Source organism: Somniosus microcephalus, chromosome 4, assembly GCF_052327205.1.
Source record: "Somniosus microcephalus isolate GS21.2 chromosome 4, FLI_Smic_1.0, whole genome shotgun sequence".
Taxonomy (NCBI): domain Eukaryota; kingdom Metazoa; phylum Chordata; class Chondrichthyes; order Squaliformes; family Somniosidae; genus Somniosus; species Somniosus microcephalus.
In genome coordinates, this window is record NC_140990.1 from 13,465,880 (window position 1) to 13,493,732 (window position 27,853).

Below are 27,853 nucleotides of genomic sequence, written 5' to 3' on the forward strand. Positions count from 1 at the left end.
GGCGGAGAGAGAGAGAAGGGGGCGGAGAGAGAGAGAAGGGGGCGGAGAGAGAGAGAAGGGGGCGGAGAGAGAAGGGGGCGGAGAGAGAGAGAAGGGGGCGGAGAGAGAGAGAAGGGGCGGAGAGAGAGAGAAGGGGCGGAGAGAGAGAGAAGGGGCGGAGAGAGAGAGAAGGGGCGGAGAGAGAGAGAAGGGGGCGGAGAGAGAGAGAAGGGGGCGGAGAGAGAGAGAAGGGGGCGGAGAGAGAGAGAAGGGGGCGGAGAGAGAGAGAAGGGGGCGGAGAGAGAGAGAAGGGGGCGGAGAGAGAGAGAAGGGGCGGAGAGAGAGAGAAGGGGGCGGAGAGAGAGAGAAGGGGGCGGAGAGAGAGAGAAGGGGGCGGAGAGAGAGAGAAGGGGGCGGAGAGAGAGAGAAGGGGGCGGAGAGAGAGAGAAGGGGGCGGAGAGAGAGAGAAGGGGGCGGAGAGAGAGAGAAGGGGGCGGAGAGAGAGAGAGAAGGGGGCGGAGAGAGAGAAGGGGGCGGAGTGAGAGAGAGAAGGGGGCGGAGAGAGAGAGAGAAGGGGCGGAGAGAGAGAGAGAAGGGGCGGAGAGAGAGAGAAGGGGGCGGAGAGAGAGAAGGGGGCGGAGAGAGAGAGAAGGGGGCGGAGAGAGAGAGAGAAGGGGGCGGAGAGAGAGAGAGAAGGGGGCGGAGAGAGAGAGAGAAGGGGGCGGAGAGAGAGAGAGAAGGGGGCGGAGAGAGAGAGAAGGGGGCGGAGAGAGAGAGAAGGGGGCGGAGAGAGAGAAGGGGGCGGAGAGAGAGAAGGGGGCGGAGAGAGAGAGAGAAGGGGGCGGAGAGAGAGAGAGAAGGGGCGGAGAGAGAGAGAGAAGGGGGCGGAGAGAGAGAGAGAAGGGGGCGGAGAGAGAGAGAGAAGGGGGCGGAGAGAGAGAGAGAAGGGGGCGGAGAGAGAGAGAGAAGGGGCGGAGAGAGAGAGTGAAGGGGGCGGAGAGAGAGAGAGAGAAGGGGCGGAGAGAGAGAGAGAAGGGGGTGGAGAGAGAGAGAGAAGGGGGTGGAGAGAGAGAGAGAAGGGGGCGGAGAGAGAGAGAGGGGGGTGGAGAGAGAGAGAGAAGGGGGTGGAGAGAGAGCAGGGAGAAGGAGAGACACAGAAAAGTTAGCACCAGAGAGATGGGGAGAGCGAGAGAGAGGTGGCGAGAGAGAGACACACACAGAGAGGTGGCGACAGAGAGATGAGATGGGCGTACAGCAAAAAAGGAAGAGGAAACACGAAAATAAAAACACACCTCTGCATCGTGATGAAAGCCAAGCTCAATCCGAGACATGGATTGCTTTTTATTTTGCATAGAGTGTACAGAGATTGGGAACAGAAAGTGGAGGGATTTTGGGGGGGATGGGGGTAGGGGGGGTGGGAGAGGGGGGAAAAGAGGGATGGGGTTTTTGAAAGGTCGCACCCAGCCAACTTGGCCAGAGCCAGACATGCAGAGATATCCCAGCACCCTCCCAACAACCCCCCTCCGCCTCAGAGAGCTCCTCACCGCACACACACACACAACCCTCCAGCCCCGCGACATGGTCGCGTCGCTTTAAAAAATAAAGCGATAAACGTCCTGGCTGAAAATCCCCGGGCACTAAATGCCACCACCCCCCCCGCCCCACCCCCCCCCCGGCCCGGTCGCGACTGCGGAGTCTGCTAACTCGCACGCGGCTGTGCGCGCACGTTCTCTAACCGCTACAGCGTCCCAGACCTGAAGGCTCTGCCTCTCGCCCGCGGCACGTAGCCGCTGTAGAACCGTGCCCTGGAGGAGTAGCTTGCCCGCGCCCGAAACCGCGCCCTGGGCCAGCCCCGGTCCGTCGTGCTGATGCCCGGTCTGTTTGTCCGCTTCAGGACCACCTACAGAGAGGAGGGGGAAGAGAGGGAAAAAAAGTGTGTTAGGGGACGCCGGGATTGGTCGAGAGGCAGATTGTCCGCGGGATCTTGCCCTGTGGCACTTGACCGTACGACAACGGATAACTGATTGATTTAACCCTGAAAGGTGTGAGGTGACGCATTTTGGGAGGACTAACAAGGCAAGGGAATACACAATGAATGGTAGGATCCTAGGAAGGACAGAGGGACCTTGGTGGGCATGTCAAGATAAGGTGGTTAAAAAGGCATATGGGATACTTATATTCTATGCCTCGGCAAATGAAGGCAAGAGCAGGGAGGTTATGATGGAGCTGTACAAAACGCTAGTTAGGCCACAGCTGGAGTACTGTGTGCAGTTCTGGTCGCCACACTATAGGAAGGATGTGATTGCATTGGAGAGGATGCAGAGGAGATTCACCAGGCTGTTACCTGGGCTGGAGCACTTCAGCTATGAAGAGAGACTGGACAGGTTGGGGTTGTTTTCCTTGGAGCAGAGAAGGCTGAGGGGGGACCTGATTGAGGTGTGCAAAATTATGAGGGGCGTAGATAGAAAGGAACGCTTCCCTTTAGTAGAGGGGTCAATAACCAGGGGGTATAGTTTCAAGGTAAGGGGCAGGAGGTTTAGAGGGGATTTGAGGAAAAACTTTTTCACCCAGAGGGTGGTTGGAATCTGGAACTCACTGCCTGAAAGGGTGGTAGAGGCAGGAACCCTCACAACATTCAAGAAGCATTTAGATGAACACTTGAAACGCCATAGCATACAAGGCTACGGACCAAGTGCTGGAAAATGGGATTAGAATAGACCGGGCTTGATGGCCGGCGTGGACACGATGGGCCGAAGGGCCTCTTTCTGTGCTGTTTCACTCGATGACTAACTGAGCTTTCCCCTCCTCTCGCTAAAATATTACTGGCAAGAGTTACGGTTAAACAGAGTGGAAATAAACGGGGTGGACTTGAGCAGAAACAGTGGGAAGGAGTTGCTGCTTCTTGCCTACACTACTTGTAGTGCTTTGTGTTACAGGTCGATATTTAATTTCAGTACCCATAACTTAATCTAGATCAATTAAGTAGTCAAGAAACGAAAGTGTAAACTAAGTTACTTAAATACAAATTTAATTAAATAGCACAAGGTCATGTATGGATGGCAGTGCAGGTGGTGTGCCGCAACTGCAGCATGTGGGAGTTTGTGAAGAGCATTGCGATCCCGGACAACCACATCTGCATAAGTGCCTGCATCTTGAGGAACTTCAGCTCCGAGTTGTTGAGCTGGAGTCTGAGGTGCAGACATTGCGGGGGCACCAGGGAGTGGAAGAGTTACCTGGACACTTTGATCCAGGAGGTAGTCACACCCCTTAGGTTAGGTAGTGGTACAGGTCTGGTTAGTGGTCAGGGACAGGAGGGGGTGACTGCAACTCAGGCAGGTGCAGTGCTGGAGGAGCCTCAGCCTTTGCCCTTTGTCCAACAAGTATGAGGTTCTTGCTGCCTGTGTGGAGGAGGGAAAGGCCTGCAGGATGGATGAGCAGGCTGACCATGGCACCACGGTGCAGGAGGCCATTCAAGTGGGGGGAGTGAAAGGGAATGTAGTTGTGGTAGAGGACAGTATAGTCAGAGGGATAGATACTGTTCTCTGCAGCCACGACAAAAAGTGTTCCGAAGGTTGTATTGCCCGCCCGGTGCCAGGGTTAAAGACATCTCCTCGCGGCTGGAGAAGAACTTGGAGTGGGAAGGTGAGGATCCAGTTATCGTGGTCCACGTAGGAACCAACGACATAGCAGAACCTCATTCCCAGTTCTGCCTGAGAGAGTTTGAGGAGTTGGGGTCCAAATTAAAAAGCAGAACCTCAAAAGGTAATAATCTCTGGATTGTCACCCGAGCCATGCGCCAATTGGCATAGGGATAAGCAGAGTAGAAGGTTAAATGCGTGGCTCAAAGAGTGGCAAGGGAGGCAGGGGTTTCGCTTCATGGGGCACTGGCACCAGTACGGGGGAAAGAGGGAGCTGTTCCGTTGGGATGGGCTCCACTTAAACCGGGCTGGAACCAGTGTCCTGGCAAATCGAATAACTAGGATAGACGACAGGGCTTTAAACTAATGAAGTGGGGGTGTGAGGGTTCAGGAAAGAGTAAATTTAGAAGCAGCAAGAGCAATGTCAAGGCTCTAGAGCAGAGCTGAGTTTTGGGTAAAAATAAGCAAAGTGGGTCAGAGAGAGTAACAAAGGTAATAGGACATCAGGGACTGAGGTGACATCAGGGGGAAATAATCTACAGACTGGGCAAACCAAATTTGCAGGAATAGTGTGGAGGACGAATTCATGCAATGTATGCAAGATAGTTTTCAAGATCAGTATGTTGAGGAACCAACTAGGGAACAGGCCATTTTAGATCTAGTACTGTGCAATCAAAAAGGGTTCATTAATAACCTTGTAGTAAAGGGGCCTTTAGGGAAGAGTGATCATAATGTGACAGAATTTTATATTCAGTTTGAAAGTGATTTAGTTAAATCCGAAACTAGGGTCCTAAATCTAAACAAAGCAAACTGCGTAGGTATGAGGGGCAAGTTGGCTACGGTAGATTGGGAAACTACATTAAAAGGTATGATGGTAGACAAGCAATGGCTAGCATTTAAAGAATTAATACATAATTTACAACAAATATACATTCCTTTAAGACACAAACACCCCCACAGGAAAAGTGGTCCAACCGTGGCTAACAAGAGAAGTTAAAGATAGTATTAGATCAAAGGAAGAGGCTTATAATGTTGCCAAAAATAGTAGTAAGCCTGAGGATTGGGAGGATTTTAGAATTCAGCAACGGAGGACCAAGAAATTGATAGAGAGAGAAAATAGAATGAGAGCAAACAAGCGAGAGACATAAACACAGTCTGCAAAAGCTTCTCTAGGTATGTAAAAAGGGAAAGATTAGCAAAAGTAAACATGGGTCCCTTACAGGCTGAGACAGAAGAAATTATAATGGGGAATAAGGAAATGGCAGAGAAATTAAATACTTTGTGTCTGTCTTCACAGAAGACGACGTAAAAAAACTTCCTGGAAATAGTGGAGAACCAAGGGTCTCGGGAGAATGAGGAACTGAAAGAAATTAGTAAAAAAAAAAATAGTACTGGAGAAATTAATAGTTCTAGACTCTTGAGCCAGGGGAAACAACCTCTCAGCATCTGCCCTGTCAATCCCCCTCAGAATCTTTTATGTTTCAATGAGATCACCTCTCATTCTTCTAAATTCCAGAGTGTATAGGGTCAATCTACTCAATCTCTCCTCGTAGGACAATCCTCTCATCCCAGGAATCAATCCAGTCAACCTTCATTGCACCGCCTCTAAGGCAGGTATGTCCTTCCTCAGGAGAGCAAAACCGTGCACAGTTCTCCAGGTGTGGCCTCACCAAAGCCCTGTACAATTGTAGTAAGACTTCCTCACTCTTATACTCCAACCCCCTTGCAATAAAGGCCAACATGCCATTTGCCTTCTTAATTGCTTGCTGTATCTACATGCTGACTCTGTGTTTCCTGTAGGCTAATTAACTGCAGATAGATGCTTTCTTTCCAACAGACACACCCCCAACCACCTTCCCGCTCACCTTGATCTGCCTGCCCCTGAAGAGAGAATCGTCCAGTGCCATCGCAGTCCGCACCGACTCCTTGTCGGAAAACTCGATGTAGGCGAAACTACAGAGGGAACAAGACAAGAGGTAGGAATGCACCCCACAGACGGAGGGGCGATATTTATCCCTCAACCCGACATCACTGCCCAAAAAAAAAACCACCCGGCCAACCGCTCGTTTAATCTTAAAATCGTGGTTGGCGGGACCTTGCCGTGTGCAAAAGATCTGCCAACTGCGCGTTTTCCTCAGACGTTATGCCACAGCGACTTAGGCTTCAGAACAGTCCTTCGTCGACTGGGAAGTGTTTCGGGGGGTTGGGGGAATGGGACGGATGGGGTGTCACGTCCCGAGGCCGTGGAAAGCGCTGAATCCATGCAAAATCTTTCTTTAAATCGGGCCGGTGGTTGATGCGAATAGCTCACGTGGAGGGGGGGGGGGGGGGGGGGGGAAAGAGAGAGAAAGAGAGAGAGAGAGAGAGAGAGAGTGAGTGGTGGGGCCGGAAGGAACTGTTTCCTTCTTCTGCATCTCTGCGAAGCGGAAGAAACCTTTCCTGCAGAGAGGGGAAACCTCTGCTCCACATGGCGCAAGAGAAGGGAAGAGGCGAAAGATCCCAGAGTTAGGTCACAGTGCCCCCCCCTCCCACCCCCTGTATATAATGGGTTAGCATTCCCCCCCACAGCCGATCTCAGCCCCCCCCTCTGTCAGCTGTGGCTCAGTGGGTAGCACTCTTGCCTCTTGAGTCAGAAGGTCGTGAGTCCAAGTCCCAGTCCAGAGACTCGAGCACAAAAATCTAGGCTGGCACTCCAGTGCAGTGCCGAGGGAGTGCCGCACTGTCGGAGGTGCCGTCTTTCGGATGAGATGTTAAACCGAGGCCCCGTCTGCTCTTTCAGGTGGATGTAAAAGATCCCACGGCACTATTTCGAAGAGGAGTAGGGGAGCTCTCCTGGCCAATATTTATCCCTCAATTAACATCTAAAAACCAGATGATCTGGTCATTATCGCATTGCTGTTTGTGGGAGCTTGCTGTGCGCAAACTGGCTGCCGCGTTTCCCACATTACAACAGCGACTACACTTCAAAACGTACTCCATTGGCTGTAAAGCGCTTTGAGACATCCGCTGATCGTGAAGAGCGCTATATAAATGCAAGTCTTTTATTAGCCAAGGCATAGAATACAAGAGCAGGGAGGTTATGCTTGAACTGTATAAAACACTAGTTAGGCCGCAGCTAGAACACTGCGTGCAGTTCTGGTCACCACATTACAGGAAAGATGTGATTGCACTAGAGAGGGTGCAGAGGAGATTTACGAGGATGTTGCCTGGGCTGGGGAATTTTAGCTATGAGGAAAGGTTGGATAGGCTGGGGTTGTTTTCTTTGGAACAGAGGAGGCTGAGGGGAGATCTAATTGAGGTGTATATAATTATATGGGGCCTAGATAGAGTGGATAGGAAGGACCTATTTCCCTTAGCAGAGAGGTCAATAACCAGGGGGCACAGATTTAAAGTAATTGGTCGGAGGTTTAGAGGGGATTTGAGGAGAAATGTTTTCACCCAGAGGGTGGTGGGGGTCTGGAACTCACTGCCTGAAAGGGTGGTAGAGGCAGAGACCCTCATCACATTTAAAAAGTACTTGGATATGCACTTGAAGTGCTGTAACCTACAGGGCTACGGACCAAGTGCTGGAAAGTGGGATTAGGGAGGATAGCTTTGTCGGCTGGCACGGACAAGATGGGCCGAATGGCCTCCTTCTGTGCTGCAAATTTCTATGATTCTTCCTCCGCTCGCTCGCTCACTCACTCACCCTTTGGGGTGCCCCGTGTATTTGTCGCACAGTATAGTCACGCGATTCACTGAACCACAACCGTGAAAGTGGGCTTCCAGCTCTTCTGCAGTCGCTCCGTAGTCAACCTGGGGATGGGGAGGGGGGAAAAAAGATACACAGTCAACAAGACAGGTCACTGCGGAAGGAGAGAGAGCAAGGCAGATAGAGAGGTTGGAAAGTCTGGGAGTGGGGGGGATGCTCGGAACCATCGTACTCACATTGCCCACGTAGATAGACCGGGCATCTGCTTCCATCCGCTCCTCCACCGACATGATGACTGGACCGGCTGCAAGGGAAACGCGACATGGTTAGAGAGAGGATGGGGGAGATGACAGAGCCCGGAACCCGGCAGCAGGGTTTATTTACCCCCCCCCGCAGCCCCACCGTGCCAGCCAAGGGCAAGGAGGCAACCCGCATCTCCTCCCTCCCCGCCACCCAGATGGTCACCAATCCGATCAGCTGTTTGTGGGGGGGGGGGGGGGGGTAAGAGTGTACAAGGCTCCAGGGAGGCGGCGACACACCCTCCTCCTCTCAGCCGATTGGAAGGTAGCAAATGTAACCTCGTTTTCTCTCTCCCTCCTTTCACGAATAGCATCAGTTGTTGGGAAATTGCTGGAACCCACTGTTAAGGAAGTGGCAGCAAGTCACTTCGAGAATTATAACATTAGGCAGAGTCAACGTGGTTTTATGAAAGGGAAATCGCGTTTGACAAATTTATTTAGAGAGTTTTTCTGAGGATGTAACTAGCAGGGTAGATAAAGGGGAACCAGTGGTTGTAGTGTATTTGGATTTCCAAAAGGCATTTGATAAGGTGCCACATAAAAAGGTTGTTACGCAAGATAAGGGCTGGGGGTAACATATTAGCGTGGATAGAGGATTGGTTAATGGACAGAAAACAGTAGGGATAAAGGGGTTTATCCAGTAGTGAGGCGTCGAAAGGATCAGTGCTTGGGCCTCAGCTATTTACAATCTATATTAATGCCTTGGATGAAGGGTCCGAGTGTAATCTATCCAAGTTTGTTGATGATACAAAGCTAGGTGGGACAGTGAGCTGTGAGGAGAACACAGAGAGTCTGCAAAGGGATATCGATAGACTGAGTGAGTGGGCAGTAAGGTGGCAGATGGAGTATAATGTGGGGAAATGTGAGGTTATTCACTTTGGTAGGAAGAATAGAAACACAGAATATTTTTTAAATGGTGAGAAACTGTTAAATGTTGATGTTCGGCGAGATTTGGGTGTCCTCGTGCAGGAAACACAGGTACAGCAAGCAATTAGGAAGGCAAATGGCATGTTGGCCTTTATTACAAGGGGGTTGGAGTATAAGAGTAAGGAAGTCTTGCTACAATTGTACAGGGCCTTGGTGAGACCACACCTGGAGTACTGGGCACAGTTTTGGTCTCCTTATCTAAGGAAGGATATACCTGCCTTGGAGGCGGTGCAACGAAGGTTCACTAGATTGATTCCTGGGATGAGAGGGCTGTCCTATGAGGAGAGATTGTGTAGAATGGGCCTATATTCTCTAGAGATTGGAAGAATGAGAGGTGATCTCATTGAAACATACACGATTCTGAAGGGGATTGACAGGGTAGATGCTGAGAGGTTGTTTCCCCTGGCTGGAGAGTCTAGAACTAGGGGGCATAGTCTCAGGATAAGGGGTCGGCCATTTAAGACTGAGATGAGGAGGAATTTCTTCACTCAGAGGTTTGTGAATCTTTGGAATTCTCTGCCCCAGAGGGCTGTGAATGCTGAGTCTTTGAGTATATTCAAGGCTGAGATCGAGAGATTGTTGGACTCTAGGGGAATCAAGGGATATGGAGATCGGGCAGGAAAGTGGAGATGAGGTCGATGATCAGCCATGATCTTGTTGAATGGCGGAGCAGGCTCGAGGGGCCGTAAGGCCGACTCCTGCTCTTATTTCTATTGTTCTTACCAAGCCCTGGAACTGTTTGGGGGGAGGGATTCACACAGGATGGGGGGGTCTAGGTGGGGTACCGTACGGAGACCAGCGCCGGACCCGTAGCCCCGTGACAGTCTGGGGCAGGGATAATGGGTACAGGGCAGCGCTCAACCCCTCCCTCCCCGAGGGAGGGAACAAGGGGACCACAGCTTACACGGGGGCGGACTCATATTCATCTGTTTCTCCACTTCATTCTGCAGCTCCTTGAGTTTCTCCGCCTCCTCTTCCATCTCCCGGACACGGGCCTTGATTGCTTCAAGCTCCTGGACAGAGAGAGAGGGGGGACAGGTATGAATGAATGAACGTTAGACAGTGCCCACCCACAGACCAGTCGTGGCATGGGGCTCATATTTTCAGAGACCCACCACCACCATCCCCCCCCGCCAACACTTTCTGACAGGCCACCTGTACCTCCCCGCCCCTAAATTGGGTAAATGCGAGGTTATCCACTTTGGTGGCAAAAACAGGAACGCAGATTATCTGAATGGCAACCCCCCCCCCCCCCCCGCCAGCTCTCCTCCTCCTTTAAGACGCTCCTTAAAACCTCCCTCTTTGACCGAGCATTGGGTCATCGGCCCTAATGTCTCCTTATCGGTGCCGAGTCCTTTGCTGTTTGTAGTGTACATTAATGATTTAGATATGAATGTAGGAGGTATGATCAGTAAGTTTGCAGATGATATGAAAATTGGTGGAGTGGTAAATAGCGAGGAGGGAAGCCTCAGGCTACAGGACGATATAGATGGGTTGGTCAGATGGGCAGAACAGTGGCAAATGGAATTTAACCCTGAAAAGTGTGAGGTGATGCATTTTGGGAGGACTAACAAGGCAAGGGAAATACACAATGAGTGGTAGGACCCTAGGAAGGACCAGAGGGATCTTGGTGTGCATGTACATAGATCCCTGAAGGCAGCAGGACAGGTGGATAAGGTGGTTAAAAAGGCATATGGGATACTTATATTCTATGCCTCGGCTAATGAAGGCAAGAGCAGGGATGTTATGATGGAGCTGTACAAAACGCTGGTTAGGCCACAGCTGGAATACTGTGTGCAGTTCTGGTAGCCACACTATAGGAGGGAAGTGATTGCATTGGAGAGGGTGCAGAGGAGATTTACCAGGATGTTACCTGGGCTGGAGCACTTCAGCTATGAAGAAAGACTGGACAGGCTGGGGTTGTTTTCCTTGGCGCAGAGAAGGCTGAAGGGGGACCTGATTGAGGTGTACAAAATTATGAGGGGCATAGATAGGGTAGATAGAAAGGAACTTTTCCCCTTAGTAGAGGGGTCAATAACCAGGGGGCATAGTTTCAAGGTAAGGGGCAGGAGGTTTAGAGAGGATTTGAGGAAAAACTTTTTCACCCAGAGGGTGGTTGGAATCTGGAACTCACTGCCTGAAAGGGTGGTAGAGGCAGGAACCCTCACAACATTCAAGAAGCATTTGGATGAGCACTTGAAACGCCATAGCATACAAGGCTATGGACCAAATGCTGGAAAATGGGATTAGAATAGACAGGGCTTGATGGCCGGTGCGGACGCGATGGGCCGAAGGGCCTCTTTCTGTGCTGTATAACTCAATGACTATTACAGGAAACTTTGTGCTATCCGGCACCGACGGGACCGAGCTGTTGCCGTTCCCTCAAAACTGCCGGACACTCCAGCGCTAATGTTGAAGCATATGGAGGTTTTCATCTCCGTATCGGACAACAAACACTGTTGCTTAGCAACAGCTTCTAAACAGTCGGCCCGTACCTTGGAAGCGTCTCTCTGAAGCTGTTGCTAAGCTACAGAGACTTTGCAGAGCCTGACTGTTGGGGGAAAAAAAAGCCACGAGAAGAAAAAAAACCTAACAAAACGGCTCCTGATTTTTGCCAGTGGCTCGAGCTTGCCGGACATTCAGCCTCCGGATAACAAAGTTTCCTGTATGTGGCTCGGTGTCAAATTCGGTCTGATTTACGCTTCCATGAAGCACTCTGGAACGTTTTACTACGTTAAAGGCGCTGTACAAATACAAGTTCTTGTTAACTTGGGACGATTCCAATGCTCTCCTGGCCAGCCTCTCCTCCAACTCTTAAATGTAGCCCATCAAAGTAAGCTCCTGTCTGTAACCTATTGCGGACCAAATTCTAAGGCGGCGGCTCACCACCGCCTTCTCGAGGATCAACTCGGGGCGGTCAATAAAGCCGGCCTTGCCAGCGATGCCCACACCCAGAGAATGATTATTTTTAAAAGCCTGAACTCAAATTAACTGGATGAAGTAACGGAGAGGGGCTGATGATGGTGCTGCCGTAGATTTTGTACAAGCGGACTTTCAAAAGGCATTTGATAAAGTACATCAGAGACTTATTCGGAGGTTAGAAGCACAGGGGATTAAAGGGATGATGGTAACTTGGGTATGTAATTGGCTAAGGGATAGGAGGCAGAGAGTAGTGGTGAATGGATGTTTTTCTGACTGGAGAGAAGTATGCAGTGGGGCCCCCCAGGGGTCGGTATTAGGACCATTGCTTTCCTTGTTATATATAAATGACTTGGGTATAGGTGTATAATTTCAACGTTTACAGTTGATACAAAACTTGGCAACATAGTGAGCAGGAAAGCAGAAGACTTCAGGAGGACATAGACAAGACTGATGAAATGGGCAGACACGTGGCAGATGCAGTTTAATGTGGATAAGTGTGAAGTGATGCACTTTGGGAGGAACAACATGGAGAGGCCGTGTAATCTAAATGGTGCTATTTTGAGGGGGTGCAAGAGCAGAGGGACCTGGGGGGGCATATTCACAAATCATTGAAAGTGCCACGGCAAGTTGATCAGGTGGTTCAGAAAGTGTATGTGATGTATATATATGGATATGGGGAGAAAGCAGGGACAGGGTACTGAATTTGGATGATCAGCCATGATCTCATTAAATGGCGGAGCAGGCTCGAGGGGCCGAATGACCTACTCCTGCTCCTATCGTCTATGTTTCTATGAGAGTAGCAAGGGCACAGAATGTACTCTGGCTGGTGGACTTCAATGTCCATCACCAAGAGTGGCTCGGTAGCACCACTACTGACCAAGCTGGCCGAGTTCTGAAGGACATAGCTGCCAGACTAGGACTGCGGCAGGTGGTGAGAGAACCAACACGAGGGAAAAACCTACTTGACCTCATCCTCACCAATCTACCTGTCGCAGATGCATCTGTCCATGACAGTATTGGTAGCAGTGACCACCGCACAGTCCTTGTGGAGACGAAGTCCCGTCTTCACACCGAGGGCACCCTCCATCGCATTGTGTGGCACTATCACCGTGCTAAATGGGATAGATTCAGAACAGATCTAGCAGCTCAAAACTGGGTATCCATGAGGCACTGTGGGCCATCAGCAGCAGCAGAATTGTATTCCACCACAATCTGTAACCTCATGGCCCGGCATATCCCTCACTCTACCATTACCACCAAGCCAGGGGGCCAACCCTGATTCAATGAGGAGTGCAGAAGAGCATGCCAGGAGCAACACCAGGCGTACCTAAAAGAGGTGCCAACCTGGGGAAGCTGCAACACAGGACTACATGCATGCTATAGACAGGGCTCAGCGATCCCACAATCAATGGATCAGAGCAAAGCTCTGCAGTCCTGCCACATCCAGTCGTGAATGATGGTGGACAATTACACAACTAACTGGAGGAGGAGGCGGCTCCATGAATATCCCCATCCTCAATGATGGTGGAGCCCAGCACATGAGTGCAAAAGACAAGGCTGAAGCGTTTGCAACCATCTTTAGCCAGAAGTGCTGAGTGGATGATCCATATCAGCCTCCTCCTGAGGTCCCCACCATCACAGAAGCCAGTCTTCAGCCAATTAGATTCACTCCACGTGCTATCAAGAAAGGGCTGAGCAACTGGATACAGCAAAGGCTATGGGCCCTGACAACATTCCGGCTATCGTGCTGAAGACTTGTGCTCCAGAACTAGCTGCGCCTCTAGCTAAGCTGTTCCAGTGCAGCTACAACACTGGCATCAACCACTGGTATGTACTGTCCACAAAAAGCAGGACAAATCTAATCCCGCCAATTACCGCCCCATCAGTCTACTCTCAATCATCAGCAAAGTGATGGAAGGTGTCGTCGACAGTGTTATCAAGTGGCACTTACTCACCAATGCTCAGTTTGGGTTCCACCAGGAGCACTCGGCTCCAGGCCTCATTACAGCCTTGGTCCAAACATAGACAAAGGAGATGAATTCCAGAGGTGAAATGAGTGTGACTGCCCTTGACATCAAGGAGCCCTAGTAAAATTGAAGTCATTGGAAAAACGCTCCACTGGCTGGAGTCATAACTAGCACAAAAGATGGTGGTTGCGGTCGTTGGAGGCCAATCATCTCAGCCCCAGGACATCGCTGCAGGAGTTCCTCAGGGCAGTGTCCTAGGCCCAACCATCTTCAGGTCCGCTGCAGAGGCAGCAGACCCGAGAGGGAGCGAGAGCGGAGCCCGAGGATATAAAGAGCGCGGCAGAGTGAGGCCCGAGAGTGGAGGCAGCGGAACCGAGAGGGAGCGAGAGCGGAGCCTGAGGATATAAAGAGCGCGGCAGAGCGAGGCCCGAGAGCGGAGGCAGCGGACCCGAGAGGGAGCGAGAGCGGGGCCGGAGGATATAAAGAGCGCGGCAGAGCGAGGCCCGAGAGTGGAGGCAGCGGACCCGAGAGGGAGCGAGAGCGGAGCCTGAGGATATAAATAGCGCGGCAGAGCGAGGCCCGAGAGGGAGCGAGAGCGGAGCCTGAGGATATAAAGAGCGTGGGCAGCGGACCCGAGAGGGAGCGAGAGTGGGGCCTGAGGATATAAAGAGCGCGGCAGAGCGAGGCCCGAGAGGGAGCGAGAGCGGAGCCTGAGGATATAAAGTGCGCGGCAGAGTGAGGCCCGAGAGTGGAGGCAGCGGACCTGAGAGGGAGCGAGAGCGGAGCCTGAGGATATAAAGAGCGCGGCAGAGTGAGGCCCGAGAGTGGAGGCAGCGGAACCGAGAGCGGAGCCCGAGGATATAAAGAGCGCGGCAGAGTGAGGCCCGAGAGTGGAGGCAGCGGACCTGAGAGGGAGCGAGAGCGGAGCCTGAGGATATAAAGAGCGCGGCAGAGTGAGGCCCGAGAGTGGAGGCAGCGGAACCGAGAGCGGAGCCCGAGGATATAAAGAGCGCGGCAGAGTGAGGCCCGAGAGTGGAGGCAGCGGACCTGAGAGGGAGCGAGAGCGGAGCCTGAGGATATAAAGAGCGCGGCAGAGTGAGGCCCGAGAGTGGAGGCAGCGGACCTGAGAGGGAGCGACAGCGGAGCCCGAGGATATAAAGAGCGCGGCAGAGTGAGGCCCGAGAGTGGAGGCAGCGGAACCGAGAGGGAGCGAGAGCGGAGCCTGAGGATATAAAGAGCGCGGCAGAGCGAGGCCCGAGAGTGGAGGCAGCGGAACCGAGAGGGAGCGAGAGCGGAGCCTGAGGATATAAAGAGCGCGGCAGAGTGAGGCCCGAGAGTGGAGGCAGCGGAACCGAGAGCGGAGCCTGAGGATATAAAGAGCGCGGCAGAGCGAGGCCCGAGAGTGGAGGCAGCGGACCTGAGAGGGAGCGAGAGCGGAGCCTGAGGATATAAAGAGCGCGGCAGAGCGAGGCCCGAGAGTGGAGGCAGCGGACCCGAGAGGAAGCGAGAGCGGAGCCTGAGGATATAAAGAGCGCGGCAGAGCAAGGCCCGAGAGCGGAGGCAGCGGAACCGAGAGGGAGCGAGAGCGGAGCCTAAGGATATAAAGAGCGCGGCAGAGCGAGGCCCGAGAGTGCAGGCAGCGGACCTGAGAGGGAGCGAGAGCGGAGACTGAGGATATAAAGAGCGCGGGCAGCGGAACCGAGAGGGAGCAAGAGTGGGGCCTGAGGATATAAAGAGCGCGGCAGAGCGAGGCCCGAGAGTGGAGGCAGCGGACCCGAGAGGGAGCGAGAGCGGAGCCTGAGGATATAAAGAGCGCGGCAGAGCGAGGCCCGAGAGTGGAGGCAGCGGACCCGAGAGGGAGCGAGAGCGGAGCCTGAGGATATAAAGAGCGCGGCAGAGCGAGGCCCGAGAGTGGAGGCAGCGGACCCGAGAGGGAGCGAGAGCGGAGCCTGAGGATATAAAGAGCGCGGCAGAGCGAGGCCCGAGAGCGGAGGCAGCGGACCCAAGAGGGAGCGAGAGTGGAGCCTGAGGATATAAAGAGCGCGGCAGAGCGAGGCCCGAGAGCGGAGGCAGCGGACCCGAGAGGGAGCGAGAGCGGAGCCTGAGGATATAAAGAGCGCGGCAGAGCGAGGCCCGAGAGTGCAGGCAGCGGACCTGAGAGGGAGCGAGAGTGGAGCCTGAGGATATAAAGAGCGCGGCAGAGCGAGGCCCGAGTGGAGGCAGCGGACCCGAGAGGGAGCGAGAGCGGAGCCTGAGGATATAAAGAGCGCGGCAGAGCGAGGCCCGAGAGTGGAGGCAGCGGAACCGAGAGGGAGCGAGAGCGGAGCCTGAGGATATAAAGAGCGCGGCAGAGCGAGGCCCGAGAGTGGAGGCAGCGGACCCGAGAGGGAGCGAGAGCGGAGCCTGAGGATATAAAGAGCGCGGCAGAGCGAGGCCCGAGAGCGGAGGCAGCGGAACCGAGAGGGAGCGAGAGCGGAGCCTGAGGATATAAAGAGCGCGGCAGAGCGAGGCCCGAGAGCGGAGGCAGCGGAACCGAGAGGGAGCGAGAGCGGAGCCTGAGGATATAAAGAGCGCGGCAGAGCGAGGCCCGAGAGTGCAGGCAGCGGACCTGAGAGGGAGCGAGAGCGGAGCCTGAGGATATAAAGAGCGCGGCAGAGCGAGGCCCGAGAGTGCAGGCAGCGGACCTGAGAGGGAGCGAGAGCGGAGACTGAGGATATAAAGAGCGCGGGCAGCGGAACCGAGAGGGAGCAAGAGCGGAGCCTGAGGATATAAAGAGCGCGGCAGAGCGAGGCCCGAGAGCGGAGGCAGCGGACCCGAGAGGGAGCGAGAGCGGAGCCTGAGGATATAAAGAGCGCGGCAGAGCGAGGCCCGAGAGTGGAGGCAGCGGACCCGAGAGGGAGCGAGAGCGGAGCCTGAGGATATAAAGAGCGCGGCAGAGTGAGGCCCGAGAGCGGAGGCAGCGGACCCGAGAGGGAGCGAGAGTGGAGCCTGAGGATATAAAGAGCGCGGCAGAGCGAGGCCCGAGAGCGGAGGCAGCGGACCCGAGAGGGAGCGAGAGCGGAGCCTGAGGATATAAAGAGCGCGGCAGAGCGAGGCCCGAGAGTGCAGGCAGCGGACCTGAGAGGGAGCGAGAGTGGAGCCTGAGGATATAAAGAGCGCGGCAGAGCGAGGCCCGAGTGGAGGCAGCGGACCCGAGAGGGAGCGAGAGCGGAGCCTGAGGATATAAAGAGCGCGGCAGAGCGAGGCCCGAGAGTGCAGGCAGCGGACCTGAGAGGGAGCGAGAGTGGAGCCTGAGGATATAAAGAGCGCGGCAGAGCGAGGCCCGAGTGGAGGCAGCGGACCCGAGAGGGAGCGAGAGCGGAGCCTGAGGATATAAAGAGCGCAGCAGAGCGAGGCCCGAGAGCGGAGGCAGCGGACCCGAGAGGGAGCGAGAGCGGAGCCTGAGGATATAAAGAGCGCAGAAGAGCGAGGCCCGAGAGCGGAGGCAGCGAGAGTGGAGCCCGAGGATATAAAGAGCGCAGAAGAGCGAGGCCCGAGAGGGAGCCTGAGGATATAAAGAGCGCGGCAGAGCGAGGCCCGAGAGCGGAGGCAGCAGACCCGAGAGGGAGCGAGAGCAGAGCCTGAGGATATAAAGAGCGCAGAAGAGCGAGGCCCGAGAGTGGAGGCAGCAGACCCGAGAGGGAGCGAGAGTGAAGCCCGAGGATATAAAGAGCGCAGAAGAGCGAGGCCCGAGAGCGGAGGCAGCAGACCGGACAACAAAAACAAGGAGTGACGTCACAGGGAAGTGATTGGTTGGTCAGTATTTCTCTCTTTATTTTGGGCATTGGTTTAAATTAAGAGCCGGGATTAAAAACTAAACGTTCAAAAAAAGGGAGCTGATTGGTAAGTATCTGGTAAGTGTTTATACTGGGCTTTCTTAAAGTTTTTCAGTTTATTCCAGCTAGGTTAGTAAATAGTCTGTAATTAGAGGTATGGCAGGGCAGCCCACACCTGTGGAAGGCACATCCGGTGCCATGTGGGAATTCCTGGACACCTCCCGTGGTCTGGACGACCACATGTGCGGGAAGTGTCGACAGCTACAGCAGTTCGAGCACCGGGTTACGGAGCTTGAGCGGCAGCTGCAGTCACTGCTGTGCATCCGTGAGGCTGAGAGCTACGTGGATAGCACGTTTCGGGAGGTGGTCACCCTGCAGCTTAGTGTGCAGGCAGAGGGGGAATGGGTGACCGTCAGATAGAAGAGGACCAGGCAGGTAGTGCAGGAGTCCCCTGAGTCCATCTTGCTCACCAACCAGTATTCGGTGCTCAGTACTGGTGAGGGTGATGGTTCCTCTGGGGGGGAGTGCAGCCAGAGCCAAGTCGACAGCACCATGAAAGGCTCAGCTGCAAAGGCACGGAGGGGGGGGGGGGGGGAGAGAGGAGAGGGAGAGCAATAGTGATAGGGGATTCAATAGTTAGAGGAGCAGACAGGCGTTTCTGCGGCCAGAGACGTGACTCCAGGATGGTATGTTGCCTCCCTGGTTCCAGGGTCAAGGATGTCACTGAACGGCTGCAGAACATTCTGAGGGAGGAGAGTGAACAGCAGAGAGCCAGCATGGGCTCAACAGGCAAAATGGCCTCCTTCTGTCCTGCAACCATTCTATGATTCTAACCACCACCCCTTGACATTCAACAGCATTACCATCGCCAAATCAACATCCTGGGGGTCACCATTGACCAGAAACTTAACTGGACCAGCCACATAAATACTGTGGCAACAAGAGCAGGTCAGAGGCTGGGTATTCTGTGGCGAGTGTCTCACCTCCTGACTCCCCAAAACCTTTCCACCATCTACAAGGCACAAGTCAGGAGTGTGATGGAATACTCTCCACTTGCCTGGATGAGTGCAGCTCCAACAACACTCAAGAAGCTCGACACCATCCAGGGCAAAGCAGCCCACTTGATTGGCACCCCATCCACCACCTTAAACATTCACTCCCTCCACCACCGGCGCACCGTGGCTGCAGTGTGTACCATCTACAAGATGCACTGCAGCAACTCGCCAAGGCTTCTTCGGCAGCACCTCCCAAACCCGCGACCTCTCCCACCTAGAAGGACAAGAGCAGCAGGCGCACGGGAACACCACCACCTCCAAGTTCCCCTCCAATCGGCCGTTCCTTCATCGTCACTGCGTCAAAATCCTGGAACTCCCTCCCTAACAGCACTGTGGGAGAACCTTCACCACACGGACTGCAGCAGTTCAAGGCGGCGGCTCACCACCACCTTCTCAAGGGCAACTAGGGATGGGCAATAAATGCTGGCCTCGCCAGCGACGCCCACATCCCAGGAATGAATAATTTTTAAAAATGAGGGGCTTCAGTTATATGGAGCGATTGGAGAAGCTGGGATTGTTCCTCTTAGAGCAGAGACGATAAAGGGGAAACATATTAGAGGTATTCAAAATTATGAGGAGTTTTTGACAGAGCAAGTAGGGAGAAACTGTTTCCTCTGGCAAGTGGGTCAGTAAGCAGAGGTCATAGATTTAAAATGATAGACAAAAAAACTAGAGGGGAGATGAGAGTTGTTTTGGCACTACCTGAAAGGGCGGAGGAATCAGATTCCACAGGAACTTGCAAAAGGCCATTGGACATGTACTGGAAGAGGACTAGTTTGCAGGGTTACGGGAGTAAAGCTGGGGTGTGGGACTAAATTGGACAGCTCTTTCAAACAGGCGGCACAGACACGATGGGTCCTCCTTCTGTGCTGCAAGATTCTATGATGCCTGTAAGTCTGGACTGCCAGTATTCCTTTAATGGATCAAGAGAATGGGTACAGAATAAACTGTGAATACTGCAGGAGTACTGAGGGAGCACTGCACTGTCGGAGGGGCAGTACTGAGGGAGCACTGCACTGTCGGAGGGGCAGCACTGAGGGAGGCACTGTACTGTCGGAGGGTCAGTACTGAGGGAGCTGTACTGTCGGAGGGGCAGTACTGAGGGAGCACTGCACTGTCGGAGGGGCAGTACTGAGGGAGCACTGCACTGTCGGAGGGACAGTACTGAGGGAGTGCTGCACTGTCGGAGGGTCAGTACTGAGGGAGCTGTACTGTCGGAGGGACAGTACTGAGGGAGCGCTGCACTGTCGGAGGGACAGTACTGAGGGAGTGCTGCACTGTCGGAGGGACAGTACTGAGGGAGTGCTGCACTGTCGGAGGGACAGTACTGAGGGAGCTGTACTGTCGGAGGGGCAGTGCTGAGGGAGCTGTACTGTCGGAGGGACAGTACTGAGGGAGCACTGTACTGTTGGAGGGGCAGTACTGAGGGAGCTGTACTGTCGGAGGGACAGTACTGAGGGAGTGCTGCACTGTCGGAGGGACAGTACTGAGGGAGTGCTGTACTGTCGGAGGGACAGTACTGAGGGAGCTGCACTGTCGGAGGGACAGTACTGAGGGAGTGCTGTACTGTCGGAGGGGCAGTACTGAGGGAGTGCTGCACTGTCGGAGGGACAGTACTGAGGGAGTGCTGCACTGTCGGAGGGACAGTACTGAGGGAGCTGTACTGTCGGAGGGGCAGTACTGAGGGAGTGCTGCACTGTCGGAGGGGCAGTACTGAGGGAGCTGTACTGTCGGAGGGACAGTACTGAGGGAGCTGTACTGTCGGAGGGGCAGTACTGAGGGAGCTGTACTGTTGGAGGGACAGTACTGAGGGAGCACTGTACTGTCGGAGGGACAGTACTGAGGGAGCTGTACTGTCGGAGGGGCAGTACTGAGGGAGCACTGTACTGTCGGAGGGGCAGTACTGAGGGAGCTGCACTGTCGGAGGGGCAGTACTGAGGGAGCACTGCACTGTCGGAGGGGCAGCACTGAGGGAGCGCTGCACTGTCGGAGGGGCAGTACTGAGGGAGCACTGCACTGTCGGAGGGACAGTACTGAGGGAGCACTGCACTGTCGGAGGGGCAATACTGAGGGAGTTCTACACTGCCGGGGGGACAGTACTGAGGGAGCACTGCACTGTCGGAGGGGCAGTACTGAGGGAGCTGTACTGTCGGAGGGGCAGTACTGAGGGAGCACTGCACTGTCGGAGGGGCAGTACTGAGGGAGCGCTGCACTGTCGGAGGGGCAGTACTGAGGGAGCACTGCACTGTCGGAGGGACAGTACTGAGGGAGCTGTACTGTCGGAGGGGCAGTACTGAGGGAGCACTGCACTGTCGGAGGGACAGTACTGAGGGAGCTGTACTGTCGGAGGGGCAGTACTGAGGCAGCGCTGCACTGTCGGAGGGGCAGTACTGAGGGAGCTGTACTGTCGGAGGGGCAGTACTGAGGGAGCACTGCACTGTCGGAGGGACAGTACTGAGGGAGCTGTACTGTCGGAGGGGCAGTACTGAGGGAGTGCTGCACTGTCGGAGGGACAGTACTGAGGGAGCTGTACTGTCGGAGGGGCAGTACTGAGGGAGCGCTGCACTGTCGGAGGGGCAGTACTGAGGGAGCTGTACTGTCGGAGGGGCAGTACTGAGGGAGCGCTGCACTGTCGGAGGGGTCAGTACTGAGGGAGCGCTGCACTGTCGGAGGGGCGGTACTGAGGGAGAGCTGCACTGTCGGAGGGGCAGTACTGAGGGAGCGCTGCACTGTCGGAGGGGCAGTACTGAGGGAGCGCTGCACTGTCGGAGGGGCAGTACTGAGGGAGCTGTACTGTCGGAGGGGCAGTACTGAGGGAGCACTGCACTGTCGGACGGGCAGTACTGAGGGAGGGCTGCACTGTCGGAGGGGCAGTACTGAGGGAGCACTGCACTGTTGGAGGGACAGTACTGAGGGAGCGCTGTACTGTCGGAGGGGCAGTACTGAGGGAGCGCTGCACTGTCGGAGGGGCAGTACTGAGGGAGCGCTGCACTGTCGGAGGGCCAGTACTGAGGGAGCTGTACTGTCGGAGGGGCAGTACTGAGGGAGCGCTGCACTGTCGGAGGGGTCGTACTGAGGGAGCGCTGCACTGTCGGAGGGGCGGTACTGAGGGAGAGCTGCACTGTCGGAGGGGCAGTACTGAGGGAGCGCTGCACTGTCGGAGGGCCAGTACTGAGGGAGCGCTGCACTGTCGGAGGGCCAGTACTGAGGGAGCGCTGCACCTCAATCAGGTCCCCCCTCAGCCTTCTCTGCTCTAAGGAAAACAACCCCAGCCTGTCCAGTCTCTCTTCATAGCTGAAGCGCTCCAGCCCAGGTAACATCCTGGTGAATCTCCTCTGCACCCTCTCCAATGCAATCACATCCTTCCTATAGTGTGGCGACCAGAACTGCACACAGTATTCCAGCTGTGGCCTAACTAGCATTTGTGCAGCTCCATCATAACCTCCAAAATAACAACAGAAAAAGCTGGAAAACCTCAGCAGGCCAGGCAACATCCGTGGAGAGAGAAACAGAGTTAACGTTTCAGGTCGAAACCCTTCGTCAGAACTGAGAAAAAAAAAGCAGGAAATGAAACATTAAAAGGCCAGTTTGGGGGCTGGTAAATGGGGGAGGGGATGAAAGAACAAAAGGGAAGGTCTGAGAGGTGAGGAGACATTAAGAGATATTCAAGGTGAGACGAGATGGTAATAGGACAGGTAAAGAGACAAAGGATGGCTCTAGATGAAGTGTGAAATGGGCCGGCAGAATGAGAAACAGCTGCCATGTGGGAGAGAGAAAAAGGAAAAGGCTCAAACCAAAGGTGTGGATAAAAAATATATAAAAATGTAATAGGGGCCGAGGTTATGATCTGAAATTGTTGAACTCGATATTGAGTCCGGAAGGCTGCAGAGTGCCTAATCGGAAGATGAGGTGCTGTTCCTCGAGTTCACGTTGAGCTTCCGTGGAACAATGCACGAGGCCGCGGACGGTGAGGTCCGAGTGGGAATGGAGCGGTGAATTTCAGTGACAGGCGACCGGAAGCTCGGGGTCCCCCTTACGGACTGAACGGAGGTGTTCCGCAAAGCGGTCGCCCAATCTGCGTTTGGTCCCCCCAATGTAGAGGAGACCGCATCATGAGCAGCGAATACAGTATACTAGATTGCAAGAAGTACAAGTAAATCGCTGTTTCACCTGGAAGGGGTTTTGGGGCCCTGGACAGTGGGAAGGGGGGAGGTATAGGGGCAGGTGTTACATCTCCTGCGCTTGCACGGGAAGGTGCCGGGTGAAGGGGAAGGGGTGCTGGGGGTGATAGGAGTGGACTAGGGTGTCGCAGAGGGAGCGGTCCCTACAGAATGCTGAAAGGGGAGGGGAAGATGCGTTTGGTGGTGGGATCACTTTGGAGGTGGCGGAAATGGTGGAGGATGATCCGTTGAATGTGGAGGCTGGTGGGGTGAAAGGTGAGGACAAGGGGAACCCTATCGTGGTTCCGGGAGGGAGGGGAAAGGGTGAGGGCAGAAGTGCGGGAGCTAGAACGGACACGGTCAAGGGCCGTGTCAACCACGGTAGAGGGGACTCCTCGGTTGAGGAAAAAGGAAGACATGTCAGAAGCACTGGTGTGGAAGGTGGCATCGTCAGAGCAGATGCGGCGGAGACGGAGAAACTGGGAGAATGGAATAGAGTCCTTACAGGAAGCGGGGTGGGAGGAAGTGTAGTCCAGGTAGCTGTGGGGGTCAGTGGGCGTGTTGTGAATGTTGGTCAATAACCTATCCCCAGAGATGGAGACGGAGAAGTCAAGGAAGGGAAGGGTCGAGTCGGAGATGGACCATGTGAAGGGGGAGGCAAAGTGAATGAAATTATCTAGTTCAGGGCGAGAGCAGGAAACGGCACCGATAGTCATCGATGTACCGGAAAAAGAGGTGCGGGAGGGGATCTGAGTAGGACTGGAACAAAGAGTGTTCCACATATCCCACGAAAAGGCAGGCATAGCTAGGACCCATGCGGGTACCCATAGCAACACCTTTAATTTGGAAGAAATTAGTGGAGTCATAACCTCCCTGCTCTTATATTCTATGCCTTGGTAAACGAAGGCAAGTATCCCATATGCCTTTTTAACCACCTTATCTACCTGTCCTGCTGCCTTCAGGGATCTATGTACATGCACACCAAGGTCCCTCTGATCCTGTCCTTCCTAGGATCCTACCATTCATTGTGCATTCCCTAGCCTTGTTAGTCCACCCAAAATGCGTCACCTCACACTTTTCAGGGTTACATGGAAACATAGAAGATAGGAGCAGGATTAGGCCATTCGGCCCCTCGAGCCTGCTCCGCCATTCAAGGCGATCATGGCTGATCATCCAAATTCAGTACCCTGTTCCTGCTTTCTCCCCATATCCCTTGATCCCCTTAGCCTTAAGAAATATATCTAACTCCTTCTTGAACATATTTAATGAATTGGCCTCAACTGTCTTCTGTGGTAGAGAATTCCACAGGTTCACTAGTCCACAGACACCCTAGTCCACTCCTCTATCACCCCCAGCACCCCCTTCCCGTGCAAGCGCAGTACCTGCCCATATACCTAACCCCTTCACCACTCTCTGGGTGAAGAGAATCCTCATCTCAGTTCTAAATGGCTTACCCCTTATCCTTTGACTGTGAACCCTGGTTCTGAACTCCCCCACCATCGGGGACATCCTTCCTGCATCTGGTCTGTCTAGTCCTGTTAGAATTTTATAAGTTTCAATGAGATCCCCTCTCATTCTTCTAAACTCCAGTGAGTATATCACAGAATCACAGAAACCCCACAGTGCAGATAGAGGCCATTTCGGCCCATCGAGCCCGCACCGACACATATCCCACCCGATCCCTGTAACCCCTACACCAACACCAACACATATCCCACCCTATCCTCGTAACCCCACGTATTTAATCCCCCTAACACTAAGGGTCAATTTATCATAGCCAATCAACCTAACCCGCACATCTTTGGACTGTGGGAGGAAACCGGAGCACCCGGAGGAAACCCACGCAAACACGGGGAGAATGTGCAAACTCCACACAGACAGTCGCCCGAGGCCGGATTCGAACCCGGGTCCCTGGCGCTGTGAGGCAACAGTGCTAACCACTATGCCACCGTGCTGCCCACTTCGACCCAATCTCCCCAATCTCTCCTCATACGTCATTCCTGCCATCCCAAGAATCAGTCTGGTGAATCTTCGCTGCACTCCCTCCATGGCAAGAACATCCTTCCTCAGATAAGGCGACCAAAACCACACAATACTCAAGGTGTGGTCTCACCAAGGCCCTGTACAACTGCAGCAAGACATCCTTGCTCCTGTACTCGAACCCTCTTGCTACGAAGGCCAACATGCCATTTGCCTTCTTAATTGCCTGCTGCAGCTGCATGCTTACCTTCAGCGACTGGTGCACAAGGACACACAGGTCTCGGTGCACTTCCCCTTCTCCCAATCTATTGCCATTCAGATAATAATCTGCCTTTCTGTTTTTGCCACCAAAGTGGATAACCTCGCATTTATCCACATTATACTGCATCTGCCATGCATCTGCCCAATCACCCAACCTGTCCAAATCATACTGGAGTTTCTCTGCATCCTCCTCACAGCACACACCCCCACCCAATCTGCAAACTTGGAGATATTACATCTAGTTCCCTCATCTAGATTAATATATATTGTAAATAGCTGGGGTCCTAGGACTGATCCCTGCGGTACCCCATTAGTCACTGCCTGCCACTCGGAAAAAGACCCATTTATTCCAACTCTTTGCTTGTCTGCCAACCAGTTCTCTATCCAAGTCAGTACCTTGCCCCCAATCCCATGTGCCTTAATTTTACACACTAGTCTCTTATGCGGGACCTTATCAAAAGCCTTCTGAAAGTCCAAATACACCACATCCACTGGTTCTCCCTTATCTATTCTACCAGTTACATCCTCAAAAAATTCCAGTAGATTAGTCAAGCACGATTTACCTTTTGTAAATCCATGTTGACTTTGTCCGATTCTGTCACTGTTTTCCAAGTACTCTGCTATTACATCTTTTGAATAGTGGGGTAACATTAGCTACCCTCCAATCCATGGGAACTGTTCCAGAGTCTATCGAATTTTGGAAGATGACCTTACCCCCAATCCCATGTGCCTTAACTTTACATGCTAATCTCTTAGGCGGGACCTTATCGAAAACCTTCTAAAAGTCCAAATACACCACATCCACTGGTTCTCCCTTATCTATTCCAGTTAAATTCCATTTTGCCACTGTTCTGCCCATCTAACCAACCCATCTACATAGAAACATAGGAGCAGGAGTCGGCCATTCGGCCCCTCGAGCCTGCTCCGCCATTCAATGAGATCATGGCTGATCATTCAAATTCAGTCCCCTGTCCCTGCTTTCTCCCCATATCCCTTTAGCCTTAAGAAATATATCTAACTCCTTCTTGAATATATTTAATGAATTGGCCTCTATATCGCCCTGTAGCCCGAGGCTTCTCTCCTCGCTATTTCACTCCACCAATTGTCCTCCTACAGGCCCAGTGCAGCCTCCAAGTAACCCCCGCCCCCTCCACGCAGGCCCAGTGCAGTCCCGCTCCCCACCCCCCATCACACACACCCCCCCTCACACACACACGTGTGCCCTGTGACGTCACAATCGCCGGTTCCAAGCGGGACAATCGCTCCCAGCACCACGTGACCTGTACCACCCACCTCCCCCTTTACCACGCACGCTCCGGAGGGGCGGTTGCCACGGGTAACACCACACCGACCCCTTTCACCGGAGCTGGGTTGCTATGGAAACTCATCCTCCTCGCCGCCACGAGGGGGGAGGGGAGGATTCGGCGGCTCCAACACTCCTCAGGGCCGCGTTATTTCTTCTCCCCCTCGCCCCACGCGCCACTCACCGGGTCCTCGATCATCGCCGAGTCGTCCAAGCCGTCGGCGGCGGGTCCGTCGCCGGACTCGTCCAGCCCCCGGTGCGGGTCTTCCATCAGCGACTCCTCGGCGCCGTTCTCGTAGTCACCCTCCGCCATCTTTTTTTTTCCTCTCTCTCTCACTCGCTTGCTTGCTTGCTCCGCACGGCACGCCACGCCACGCCAGCTGTCGCGAGCGTTCCGGCCGACGTCAACGTCATCGCCTCGCCCACCGGCCGCGGCACCCGCGCGAGGGGGGGACGGCTTGCTCCATTGGTCCGTTTGAATCGCTACACGGCTCGCTGATTGGTCGTCTCTCCCTCCCCCCGCGCCCGTCAAAAGCGCCAGCCGTTTGTAATTGGACAGTATCCGGCGCGGGCGGGAGGTTGGGATCAGGGGGGCGTGGCCGATCGCGAGGAGGGCGGAGTCGCCGCCCCTCGAAGCTGATTGGTGCAGGATGCCGTCGGTCAGGCAGGCCTGCCTCTTGATTAGACGTCTTTCGAAGCGCCGCGGGCGGAGAAGGCCGGCGGCCAATCCGTCAGAGGTGGCAGACGGAGAGTCCCGCCTCCCGAAGCTGATTGGCCCGAGCCGACGTCGATCACCGAAAGGCCACCGCTGATTGGGGCAGCGTGAAGAGCGGGGTGCGGCGTGGTGACGTCATCGACAGCCGATTGGTGCAGCGCCACGTCAGTCTGGTCGAGGCCATGCGCTCATTGGACAATGTGCCCATCAATCAACCGGCTAAACGGCTGGACCCGCCCTCAGAGTGGTCGCCTCTCCCTCCCCCCGCGCCCGTCAAAAGCGCCAGCAAAGATGTGCAGGTTAGGTTGATTGGCTATGATAAATTGACCCTTAGTGTTAGGGGGATTAAATACATGGGGTTACGGGGATAGGGTGGGATATGTGTTGGTGTAGGGGTTACGGGGATCGGGTGGGATATGCGTCAGTGCAGGCTCGATGGGCCGAAATGGCCTCTATCTGCATTGTGGGGTTTCTGTGATTCTGTGTGATTCTGTGAATTGGTCTGCTGCCAGCCCCACTCACTCCCTCCTAAATCATGAGACAAACTGGGAAGAAATCATGAGTTGGGGTTTTTTTTTTGGTTTCCCCAAGCCTACATTTCGTTGTACTGCACTTGTGCACTAACAATGACAATAAAAGTTGATTTGATTTGATTTGATTTGATTCATTAGTGGCTTTATTTAATCTCCAAACAGGTCACCGCTCTTTACCAAAAAAAAACTGCATCTGAAAATTGCTTCGCAAAAAAAAAACATTTTCGCGCCATGAATTTGCAGAGTTGGCCTCGAAGTTCCCTCCCAGTTTTTTTTTCCGGGGATGATTTTTCCATTTTCAAAGCTGGCGAGCCCCGGCTACACGAGCTCCGGAACGCAGCTTGACGGGAACATTGGTTGGCATCACTGGTGAAGCGTTATCGATATAAGAACAAAAGAAATAGGAGCAGGAGTAGGCCATTCGGCCCCTCGAGCCCGCACCGCCATTCAACAAGACCATGGCTCATCCAATCTTGGCCTCAACTCCACTATTCTGGCCACTCCCCAATAGCCCTTGACTCCCCTGTAGTTCAAAAATCTGTCGCTCTCCGCCTTGAATATACTCGACGACTGAGCCTCCACAGCTCTCTGGGGTAGAGAATTCCAAC

The 27,853-nt window shown here is 54.0% G+C and overlaps 1 protein-coding gene across 1 annotated transcript; it reads right to left on the bottom strand.

The window, feature by feature from the left end:
* Window positions 1–1,284: 1,284 nt before the first annotated feature.
* On the bottom strand, window positions 1,285–26,365 carry pabpn1 (poly(A) binding protein, nuclear 1). The gene is made up of 6 exons (XM_085984389.1): window positions 26,182–26,365; window positions 9,439–9,547; window positions 7,545–7,612; window positions 7,306–7,412; window positions 5,483–5,570; window positions 1,285–1,879 (listed from the first exon to the last, which is right to left on the bottom strand). Exons 1-6 carry the CDS (start codon window positions 26,308–26,310, stop codon window positions 1,718–1,720), a joined length of 663 nt encoding a protein of 220 aa, XP_085840515.1. The 5' UTR covers window positions 26,311–26,365; the 3' UTR covers window positions 1,285–1,717.
* Between the last annotated feature and the right edge of the window lie 1,488 nt (window positions 26,366–27,853).

Bases quoted from the DNA above. Each gene is read 5' to 3' on its own strand.
- pabpn1 (XM_085984389.1), bottom strand. From the start codon at position 26,310: ATGGCGGAGGGTGACTACGAGAACGGCGCCGAGGAGTCGCTGATGGAA. The intron at 9,548-26,181 runs GTGAGTGGCGCG...CTCTCTGTCCAG, and splicing joins CGGCGATGATCGAGGACCCG to GAGCTTGAAGCAATCAAGGC. The intron at 5,571-7,305 runs GTGAGTGAGTGA...TTCCCTCTGTAG, and splicing joins TACACGGGGCACCCCAAAGG to TTTCGCCTACATCGAGTTTT.